The 12,457-nt window shown below is 33.2% G+C and overlaps 1 protein-coding gene across 1 annotated transcript in view; it reads right to left on the reverse strand.

The window, feature by feature from the left end:
- Positions 1–3,597: 3,597 nt before the first annotated feature.
- Positions 3,598–12,457, reverse strand: part of NUP205 (nucleoporin 205) — a 77,820-nt gene continuing 68,960 nt past the window's right edge. The window contains 5 exon segments of the mRNA XM_074267835.1: positions 3,598–4,456; positions 5,928–6,001; positions 6,896–7,024; positions 9,699–9,822; positions 10,918–11,084. Coding sequence (XP_074123936.1) covers positions 4,304–4,456; positions 5,928–6,001; positions 6,896–7,024; positions 9,699–9,822; positions 10,918–11,084 — 647 coding nt within the window. The 3' untranslated portion in view covers positions 3,598–4,303.

The raw sequence follows: 12,457 nt of genomic DNA on the forward strand, positions 1-12,457 counted from the left end.
TTTGTGTTAACTTGATCTAGATTAGTATTCCTGTAAAACAGACACATAATCTAAGCTTTGAAGTAAGTCACAGAAGACTGAAGGCAGACATGCATGATGCAGTACGATTTAGTACAAAGCCAAAGAGGAAAGAGATAATGTTATGTACAGGGAACAGCAAATTAGTCAGTCTGCACGGAAGGCAGAATTCATGAAGCCGAAGTCATGTGCACTCAGCCTAAAAGGATCAGCAGGAGTTGTAGAATGAAGCTTCAAAGAACAAGCTAAGGGAGGCAGGTAAGAGAGACATGGGCACTGGATTTAAAGTATGAGATCCAGAATTTAAGCCTTTAATTTAAACCTACCTCTGCCACTTGTAGGACTTCAGAAAAATCACTTAGATATAATTTTCAGACAAATTAAAATAATTTCTAGTTAAAATAATTTCTAGTTAAAAGATGCTCTAAATCACTATTAATCAGAGAAATGCAAATGAAGACAACTCTGAGCTACCACTGCACATCTCTCAGATCAACTAAAACGACAGGAAAAGGGTATGTGGGAAAATAGGGACACACAGGGATAGATTGTTGGTTCTGGTTGCATTCTGGAACTATGGCCCAAGGACTATCAAGAATACAAACTTTGATCCAGCAGTGTCTCTACTAGAACTGGAAATTGAGTGGATGCCCAACATATACTGGATTACTTGCTATCTAGAAGAGGAGGTTAAGGGGGAGGTAGGAAAAAATTTGGAACACAAGGTTTTACAAGGGTAATTACAAGGGAATATTGAAAACTCCATATGTTTTTAAAATAAAAAGCTATTATTAAAAAAAAAACTACACAGGTATTTGGAAAAATAATATTAAAATAATTTATTTTTTAAAAAAAATCACTAGCTTCTAAAATTCCTTCTGATTCTTGTTTCTATCTTATCCCAGGCTGAGGTTCTTTACTTGGGATTCATGAACTTGATAACTGTAATTCAATAAAATTGGGTTCCTTTGTAATCCCATGGTTTTTGGTTTATGTATCTAAAAATGTTATTCTTATATTATTATATTATTATATTATTATTATATTATTATTATATTATTATTATATTATTATATTATATTATATCTTATATTATTATATTATTATAAAAATGAATAAGATTCATCAGATTGCCAAAAGGGTCAATGACACACAAAAAATTAGTAAACATCTAGAAGAGAAAGCCACTAGAACTTTCTAAGTGTGAGTGATGTAGAGGACTCTTACCCAAAATGACTACTCAGATATCATTCAATAGAAAGCAGAAAAGTTGTTTATTAAAAACCTCCAGAGGATGAGTGGTCCCATCACGAGATAAGAAAGAGAAAGCTCATGGTAGGAGGGCTAAAGAATAGTAAAGGTACATATTGAGACGGGAAGGGGGAGGCATCTAATTGGTTGTTGCTATTCGGAGAGATTGGAATGGAAGTTTTCTGTTTCCCCAAAATCTCCTGATTTCTAGGAAACAGAAAATCAGGCCTTCAGGCTTAATCAAGCAGATGGTGGTCAAGCTTATAGACTAAATATCGATAAATGTCAAATATAGATAAATGTCATCAGCTCAGGTTAAGTAAATATGTTTATAGCTGGCCAAGGCTCAAGTAAATATGGGCCTGCACATATTATACAGGTCATAGGGGAAACACAGAAATAATGAAAATACAGAAAAAGAATTCATACATTCCTATAAGTTCTTCACCTTATCTCTCTATTCCATACATAAGCAAGAAAATGACAATGTAGAACTTGTGCTTTAGGAATACTTGAGAATGGTATTAAGAATGGAATGGAGAACTGAGATCAAACCTAATCAGGAAGTTATTGCAATAATATCTTTGTATCCTTAAAGCTCAGCATATATTTAAATGAATTGTTATAGACAAAAACAAAAACAAAATTTACATGTTAACTCATTTATCTTTATAACAACACTAAAAACATTATTCCCATTTTACATCACAGGAATTTGTAGTTAAGGACTTTCATAGGTCATAATAGTAGGGAATGTCCAAGGCACAATATGAACTCAGGTATTCCTGATTCTAAGTGCTCTACTCTAATGACCATGGTATGCAGCTGCTCTGGTGAAGTATGAAGTCCAGAATTCAAGACTACCTCTGCCACTTAATACTTGTGGGACTTCAGAAAAATCACTTACGATATCATCCATAAAAGGGGTTCTTCCACCAATCCCTCTCCATTTGATTTTTCATTTTGGAAATATCTACCAAATTCTGGCTAACATGCCTTCAAGAATCCAGGCTACGTCCACAGTGCCATGAGGTATTAGAGAAAATGAAATTTTATTTGCTGTTATTCAATAACTTAAACAATTTTAGAACATCTATTGTATAAAACAATGGAGAAAAGTTAATGCAGAATAAAGAGTAGAGACCTTCTCATCCAAACTCAAACTTACTTTACATATAATAGGGTTAGCTTCCTCCTCCCCAGTGGTGAGTGTTGCCAAGTTACTCAGGCTGTCATTATTAGGAGTTGGGTTTCCAAATAAAACTGGTTGAGACAGATAGGCTGGTCAGGTCTAAAGATTCCACAGAAGAGAAGCTAACAGACTTCTTTTCACCAATGGTCCTCAAGTACTTAAAACAAAATTACAAACCCAGGAAATTAACCTTTGTATGGTTTTGCCTGAAAAAATGAACTTAAAAGTGACAAAAATGTACAAGCAGCAATTGACCGGTAATATACAAACAAGTACTTCATTTATCCAGCCTCAGTAGGAAATAAATTTTATCACTTAAGTAAAGTTACCAAATAATTGCTTTCCTTCTTTCTCTACTTTTTCTCCTTTCTGTCTTTTTTCTGGTGATTTCAATATTTTTGCCAGAAGACAATGGGTTGCAATTGCAAATGGTATTTTAAATCATAAGAATTCAATTAAATTGCTTTTAAATATGTCTATTTGTTAGCAAGATTCTTTTAAGTTAAGCAAGGGATTCTTACCAGCTCAATTATTATATCCTAATTTTGTTTTTGTTTTGGCTCTGGATTTTTTAAATTTCAATACCCTTTAACAATATGGATCAGCAACAATTCTGCAATTAGCGAGGACAGCGAGAAGTTAGCTGATCTACCTAAGTTATTTGTCAGAGACAGGACTTGAAACCAGAATTTCCAAATTCGCCACATCAGGATGCCTCTCTCCCTCTTCCAGGTACTTTTTATACAGCTTTGTCCTGCACTGGGTGAGCCATGTTGTCCAATTTTATCCTCCATAAAATCCTCTAAGCCTAGACAAACAAGTCTACTCAGTGACACTTAACATGCCTCATCCTCACCACCATTGCCTTTCTGATCTTTCTGCTGTTATCTGAAAGTTCTCCCTCCTAAATCTTACCAGCCTTTCTGGGCATCCAAAATAATTCCAAAATAATCATTTGAGAGATACAAAGGCATTTTGCTAAGCATCTGCTGAAGTTATTTTAAGCCTTCTGAAGTATCATGAAAATCTGTTAACACTGGAAGCAAAGTTTTCATTTTCTTTGCTTACCTGAGTTTAGAAGGAGCTATTGCTTCTTCTCAGCAGTATTTCTGAAATATTAGACCAGAACAGAGAGATTGAAATGAAGAAAGAAGCATTTTTACTAGACAGAAAGTATGACCAGATATAGAGAAGTGATGTGAAATTGGTTATTTCCATCAAGTTAATGGTATATGACATAAAAAATAGTTAATTTGGGAAATTTCAAGACAAATTTTGAAAAACAAATATCAAATACTTATTTCTCTAGTTATATGCATAACAATATATACTTTAAGCCCACAAATTATTACTGAAAAAGAGTGGTTTTATATTTTTGTAGCATACTATTCAAAGACAGGCTTAATTTATAAAATAGTATGGCTATTTATCCATATTCCTACTCCCAAGGATAAAAATGAGCATGGAAAACAGCAGAACTATAGCTTTACTAGAATGAAGGAAAATCCAAAATTTCAACAATACACCTTTTGTTTTACATATAGAATTTTTCTTTTTGCCTACCCCTCCCAACGTTCCCACTTCCCAAAGATCAGTTATTAGATCATTTTTCAAAAGATGGAAGGTCCATTTGTTTAAAAAAAAAAAAACTTTATTCTTTTAATTTTTATTTTTACTGATGGGAAATCAAGGTGGGAATTATGCAGAAAACCTTTTTGTATAAGAAAAAAAGTATGAAAATATTTTTTGGCCATAATTTAGAAATAAACTGGTCTATAAAACTGAAATTAAGGATGTCCCCCCATTTCATATGTTCAGGAAGAAAGTAATACAAAGAGTCTTTCAGCCTCTTGACATCCTTAATAAGCCACGTATGCGCCTGACAAGTGCTTGTATGAAACAATAGCGGGATCGAACTTTGGAGTATAATCCTTCAATATCCAGAAGCTTCTTTTGCAGTGATTCACCAAAGACATTGATGGCTTCAATCTGAAGCTAGAAGAAATGAAAAAGGCATTTCTTAAAATGGCAATGTAAAGGGCATTTCACATTTTAATATAGCTCAGAAATTTCTAGACCAATTTGGTTCTTTTGTATATATCGAAGTTTATTTTACATTCACATTCATATCCTCCATTTTCTACCCCAATAATTAATAATATGATAGGGTTGGGATATGGGGTGGGAAGTTTAGATTGGAAAGTGGATGTCAACTATTTTTAACATGAATTACACATATAATGGGTTATATTACTGTCTAAATCTCTGATTGTATCAGTTTAGGAACCTTCTAAGAGCATCTGACATTTGCAGACTGGTTTATTTGCCCAGGTCAGTTAAGTGATTTGTCATTAGTCACTGGAAAAAATATGTCAGGTCGGATTTAACCATATCTTTCTGACTCCCAAGCCAGCTCAGTCCAATATCTGCAATGCTAGTTATTGTCACCAATTTTATCTAACTTTTCAGGGATACTACGTGCACAAAAGACCAATTCATACTATGTATAGATGTTTACAAATAAGGCACAGCACATCAAACATTTGTGTGTTTATTAAGACTGCTTTAAGTATTGATTACAAATTCAATGCTTATTTATATTTATTTCTTATTTAGGCAACTAAGTAGTACAGAGCAAGGACTGGAAAGGGAAAGATCTGAATTAAATGGTTTTAGACATTTACTAGTGGTATGACCCCAGGCAAGGCACTCTGTCTGCCTCAGTTTTTCTCCACCTCACAGGGTTGCTCTGAGAATCAAATGACATAGTATTTGTAAAAGCAGTTAGCATAGTATCTGGCTATGTGCCTAATACACAGTAGATATTTAATAAATTCTTGTTCCATTTCTCCCCTTCCTTTAACTCTATGATACTAACATAAAATCTACAATCCTACATACAGTCAAACTTCTAACTGATATGGCATCACAAATCTAGTCTGGCCAACCACATGCAAATAAGACTTACATAACTATAGTCAGGTCTAGATTTCAGCATGGCAACTAAGACATGAATACAAAGCTTAATCACCTCCTCTTGATCTAGAACTGCACCCTAATTTCAATAATACTGTCAATTATTTGAGTGTATATGCACAAACACGCATATGTGTGACGTAGGTACTCTTCCAGATTTCACTGTTAGCCTCCTATTCATTAGGCCAGATTGCTTCTTATATATTTATGTGGCATATCTAAAATTAAGCAAAGAATACACAATAGTGTTGCTCTTATAAAATATAAATATATATATAAATATATATATTTTATATATATAAATATATATAAAATATAAGAGTGTTGCTCTTATAAAATAACTATAGTAAAGTAAGGTGTTTTATCACAAAGACCAGTTTTCAAGCAAGTCATAAAAAATTAGTAAGTACCTAAGATTTAAGTATGCTGTCAGCCCACTTAAAATGATTTAGTCTCTTCCCAATTTGAGTATCTTTAGAATGTTCCTTACCTGCTCTATATCGTGCTGGCTCACTCGAGTCAACCCACTTCTGAAATCCAAATTTGTCTCTGAAGTGAAAGCATCTAGAAATAAAAGGGTTTTTTTAACTTTTATTATATACCTATTTGAATAAAGATTTTAGATACTATGATTTGTTACCCAAGAGATGAAACTTGCTTTGTACTTCTAGACCTACCTCTATGAAAGCAAAAATGCATATGATAAAAGTGTTGCTGATTATATTTCCAATTATTATAGAGAGCAGCATCTATAAAGCATTTTATTAGCCAGTCAGATGCCAAGGCCCTGTATGAATTTATATCCAGAGGTCAATCCACAACTGAAGGATACAAACATAAAAGGTTCATGAATGGTCTTGAGTACAATACGGGAGTAGAAAAGGTCAGAACAAGTAAACTGGGCAAATGTTAGCTCAAGGATCTGGAGATAGAATGCTGTAGTGGTACATACATCTTATTTAGCCACCTGCAAGGCAAGTGAGGCATGTAACTAGCCTTTGGCTACTTATTTGCCCAGAGCTCTATACTCTCTATTCTGGCCTAAGACAGAGGCAAAAAATTGTCCTTTCCTCATTCTTCACTATGATTCTAAAGTATTCCAAAGTAAAGTTAAAACTGTTACTTGCTAAAAGCCTGATCTAAAAGCCTATCACACAAATCAACAGGGAAAAAATTCGTTAAAAGGCCAAAAAAAAAAAAAAAAAAAAAATCCAGTGATATAAAATATCTAGGAGTCTATTTGCCAAGACAAAAGCAGGAACTATATGAACACAACTACAAAATACTTTTCAGATAAATAAGACAGAACTAAAAAAACTGGAGAAATATTAGCTTGTAATGTGCTAATTCCACAAAAAAAGTCAAAATTGCTTTGTCAAACTACAAATTTCATTCTCTGTAGGAATTTAAGTTTTATTATGTGATAATGTAATAATGCACATGCAGAATAAGTCTTACCTTGTAACCTCCTACTTTTAAATGTACCCGTAGAAGCCAGTAGAGAATCTTGTGAATCAGTGGGAGTGCACCGTAATAGATAGTATTCTAAATGGCGCCAAAAAATAAATAAACAAGTCTCTATGATATCTATAAGTATGACCTCATGTCAAGGAAAACAATTTTATTAGTGATTTTTTTTTTTAAAATGGATTTTCTGATTTATATAGTTATATAGTGTATGCTAGAGTATGCTAGAGTATAAGCTTTTAAAAATATTACTACTACTGTAGATATGATGCAGTAGTAGCACTATTCTCATAGTGGGGGGAAGTCACATATAATAATTAAATAGTAAATGCACATAAACACATACACACATACATACATGATAATGCAGCTATTAGTCTTTTCTACTCTTCAGTTAAAACTATGCTAAGTTTTTAAGATGACACAATGTTGAAAATGGGAAAATGACTCATTTAGCTATTTTTGTTACTGAACAGTGGTTTGCAGTATTATCAGTGAGGGAAGTATCTTGCTTGGAGATCTGGGGATTAGGAGGAAAATCTTGTCCAAGGATAGACAAGTAGTAGTATTACAGGAAGAACCAAAGAGTTACACATAGATGCAAAGTAGCCTAATGGGAATCATAAGCATGGTTAGGGCTCTTTGTCCCTCAGATGTTTGTAACTTCCTATCTCTGTTTCAGGAGCCCAAATAATTTTTAACCAATTTCACAATCAACAATCAACACTATTAGTTTCAATACACTATACTATTTTTCTTGTGTTGAGTGGCTTGGAGAAAGAAATAATGGTAATTACAAGACTTTTACTTACATATAATACTCCAATTGCCCATTAAGCCCACTCAGAACAGGCTCTATTCAAACCCCCTCAGCACTTAACCTCTCAGGGGTATTGTAAGGATCAAATAAGATAATATTTGTAAAGTACATGGCACAGCATCTGGCACACAGAAGGGGCTTAATAAATTTAAGTCAAAGAAGATTTGTCTCATTCAGTTTCTCAAAAACTATCCTCATCTTCCCAGAGCTTTTCTTTTAAAAAAAGCATAATGAAAACTTCAATGAAAGGGAATGATTTGTTTTTAACATGTGTGGAATTTTAGTTATCTCTACTAGATTTCATCTTATCTTCAGCAAATTGCTCAAGTTTCTTCTTTCAACTTAGTGTTCTAATGAAATTCAGTCACTCAACATGTTAATCTAAACGTCTCCACTTCTGTATCATCTGTAGACTTGATAATCATACATCCTATTCTTTATCCAAGTCTGATACAAAATCTGATCGTCATCTCTTTTATGCCTGATAAATAATTACTTGAAGGCAAGGACAAGGACACAAGTCAGTACTCAATAAATTCAACTGTTTTAGAAAAAAATCTGCACAATTACACAAACCAGATTACATGGCCTTAACATAATACTTCACTGTACCATAGTTAATCCCTCAAGACAAAAGTTCAACAACCTGTTGATAGATTAAACAGTGAATATGTAGTGTCCATACATCTTTAGACTACTTGTTGCTTGTTATGGTTCCAATTATGTATGATATAGTTTCAATTATGTGTGACCAACTGACCTTATTGTCATTGCCATCTTTTCAGGCCTTTAGTGCTATTTTTCAAAGAGGAGAGAAATAGAAGACAGATAGAAAGGAAGCTGTTAATCTTCTTAGCTGCAATATATTATTAAAAGACAGTTCCTAACAAGCCAAAGGGTAAAATCATATGAACAATATCACCTTGACTTAATAATTTTAAGTAAGTCATTTCATCTTAATGGGGTTAAAAACAAAATAGATCAAAGGAAGACTCCTTATAATTTTCTTTCCAGAAAAAAAACTTATGTTTTCCATTAAAATTTTAACTTCTGTCCTACACTCACCTGGAGAAAAACACATTAAATGTGTAAAATCATACATTTGATACCCCCTGAAAAAGTTTCCTTTTTAAATAGCATGTCCTTCAGGAAGAGAAGATGGCCCAGCACAAGGCAGAAGTTGTTGGAAAGAAGAGGGGACTGTATTTTCATTCCTATCCTGATAAAGAAACAATTGCTTTTTCAAGTGAAAGAAAAAAAAAAAAAAAAAAAAAAAAGATTCTGGCTGCAAAGAGAAAGATCAATATATAAAAAAAAAGAATTCAAGAGAGAAAAGGAAAAGGGTAGGCTTACTTGCAACCCTCATCAACAAATAACTGTAACTGTGAAGATCCCAGTTGGGCTTGCCCTCACCTCACAGATAAGCAAGACTCAGCTGACAAATCATGGCTGTGGGAGGATGCCTTCCTAGCTTCACTTCAACATTTTCCCCAATGTTTGAAACTTTATTCTGAGATAGTCAGGGTCTAGATGCTTTGTTGACACTCCCTGTCTGAATATATTTCAGTAGGAAACTCATAATATACTGAGTTGAAAGGTTTTAAGAAAATACATAAATATGCACCATCATCAAAGACCCATAGCTGGTGAACTTCCTCTCCCAGGGCATGTTACAAACCATTACTAACTTAAAAGTGCTAAAAATCTGAAGTGATATATGTCCAAGGTCCCCCAGCTAGTAAGGGTTAAAGGCAAGATGTGAACTCTGATATTCCAGAATGCACAGCCAATGTACTATTACATCATAATGTCCCTCACATAGAGAATGGATCAGGAAAAAACAAAACCCTAATTACTTTCAATTAAATTTCAATTAAATTAAATTAAATTACAGTGAGAGAGCAAATAAACATTCATAGTGAGCAGATCAACAGGTTTACTTCCAAGGCTTGCCAATTATTTGATTAAGGATACAAGAACAAAGGGAGAGCAGTTTGGCTCTATTGTTGATCAACTTCACCAAACGCCGTCTTCCCAAGATGTACTTCTGGGACGTGGAGATTTTGTCAACTCCAGCTGGCATTACTGACTGGCACAACTGCAGAGAGAAACGTCATGAAGTATATAGTACAAGTCCAGAAAATATTCATGGCATATCCAGTAGATGCAAAGTAGTGCTTTTAGCACAAAAATGCTACAAGCAAAAGACAGCACCATAGACTTAAGCAAAATAGTCACTAGGATCATTGGTTCCTACCTTTAGAGCTGACAACTGCTCATTGCTTTTCACCAACTTCAAACTGTTCTAACGGGGGTGGGGTTGGTTGTATTCACTTTTTCTACCACTTGAATTTATTGATTTCTTCCCAGAGAGTTGGTGGTACTTAATGTGTAGCTTGTTGTGTAAACTGGCTCTTTACTTATAAATAAACAACACAAACACTAAGAACTAAAATATCCAAACCTTAGCTATCAAGTGCGACTGGCTTCAAAGTTACTCAACAGAGCTATATGGTACCATTTAACTTTTCATGTCAGTATGTCAGGAGCTCAGGGCTCTGTCAGACTTCTTTATATTGCTCATTACACCTAACATAATATCATATACATATGGGCATGTGGTACATATTTGCAAAAATGAATTATTTTCTACAACAAACATTGTAAGATGATATTTAATTTAATTTAATACCTTTAGCTGAAAAAAGAACCCATGAGCAAAATGTACATTTTCATAAGATATCCTATTTAGACTGTAAACACTTTAATGAAAATAATAAAGATACATAGAAAGCTTAAAAAAAAGCTTACCTTTAAAGAAAAGGCAGCTACCTAAAAATCCTAACAAAAAATTCTTCAACAAAGACTTTAGACTACAATTACTAAAAATATCAAAAACACAATTTCCCACAGATTAACAGGCGGATTCCAAAAGGTGTTCCCCATGTCACATTTTATTAACGAACTAATAGTTGTTTTTTTTTTATAATAAGGTACTATTCTAATATTTGAGAGTGAATCCATAAGCTGCACATAAGAACCAGTCTCCTCATTTTAAAGTCACTTTCCTTCTATCATATTTGTTACTATGATATCATTAATTATAGTTAAGAACAATACCTTAGCAAGAAAATATTTTTTCTCAATTTCTTTTTTCCCACTAACACTAGGCAGTTTATTATAAAATACACACCTCTTTTATCTCATCGGGGGGAAGCTGTTCTACATTTTGTAGTTTGTTGACATTCTGTCGATGACTGTCATAATAAGTGAAGAAATCATTAGCACTTTGTTTCAGCAAGTAGACAATAATGCCTAAGCCAGGGAGACGCCAATACGGAACTACTGGAGCTTGAGTGTCTAAGTAGAAATGACAAAAGAGAATATTTAACCCACAAATATATTGGTACACTAATCAGAATCTATAATAACCAATACCATTACATGGGAAACTCCATCAAAATGAAGAGGTGCCATTTTAAAAAGACAGTTACTATATTCCTACTGACAAATGTGCTTACTTATATACCACTAAAAACAATTAAAGTAGGGCAACCAATATGGTAAGGGAACTGAAAATCTTGTATCACAATAAAGCTGATATTTATATTTCACTTCTTTTTTTTTTTTTTGCAGTTTTTCAAAACAAGTGAAAATGTATCATTTAATCCTCACAAAAATTCTTCAAGAAAAGTTATCAAGAAAGGAGGAATTACATGAGGAATTACTGTCCTCATTTTATAGATGAAAAGATTGAGGTTCTTGTCTACGACCCCCCAGCTAATAAGAATTAAAGCAGGCTTCCAACTCCAAATCTAATGTTCTTTCTCTACCATAATGTTCTCACTAGAAATTTCACTTTAGAGAAGATAAGATTGGGAATATGAAAGTTGCCTTCAAGTATTTGAAAGGATATCGTATAGAAGAGGAATTATACTTGCTTTCCTCGACTCTAAAGGGTAAAAACAGGATCAATGGATAAAAGTTAAATAGAGGAAAATTTAGGATCAATATAAAAGGCACTGAGTTTTTTACATAAGGGTCTTAGATTATCACTTGTCAGGAATATTGTAGAATTTACATACACACTGGACTAGATGCTCTCGAATATACCCTCCAACACCCAAGATTCTAGAAATGTATTTGTGCAGGATTCATCTCTAATTTTCTCATTCAGATTATTATATTAAAGATATTCTTTACTTTCTGTTTATATTACTTCATTTTGGAGAGGAAGAGAGAGGCCATTTTGTTCCCAATAGGCAAGAAACACTGTATAAGGATAGGTAAATTATCAATGTTAGAAAACATGTAACTTCCATTTTATCCAACTTGAAAGTAAATAGTTGTGGCAATGAGGTAAGTAAAAATCCCTACTATGTTAGGGATTACTATCTTATTATATAATACTATCTTATTTGATCCTCACAACAACCTTGTGAAGTTATAATCCTCATTTTACAGCTGAGGAAACTGAGGCAAACATGTCACATAACCTAAGAATCTACAAACTTATCGTAAGAAAAAAAATCTATGGTTCAGTATAAACTGGTGACAATCTTTGTCATTTGACAGATTTAATATTAATCCAAATTAATCTAAAATTATTCCTGTTTCATTCTTTGGTTTCAAGAAAGAGGAATAAATATCTTATAACCAAAGGATAAGAAAAATTGTAATAAATCCTTAAATCAAAAATGAGTTTAGAATGGATTTTTTAAAAAAATCTTTAT

This window comes from Sminthopsis crassicaudata, chromosome 5, assembly GCF_048593235.1.
Source record: "Sminthopsis crassicaudata isolate SCR6 chromosome 5, ASM4859323v1, whole genome shotgun sequence".
NCBI lineage: Eukaryota > Metazoa > Chordata > Mammalia > Dasyuromorphia > Dasyuridae > Sminthopsis > Sminthopsis crassicaudata.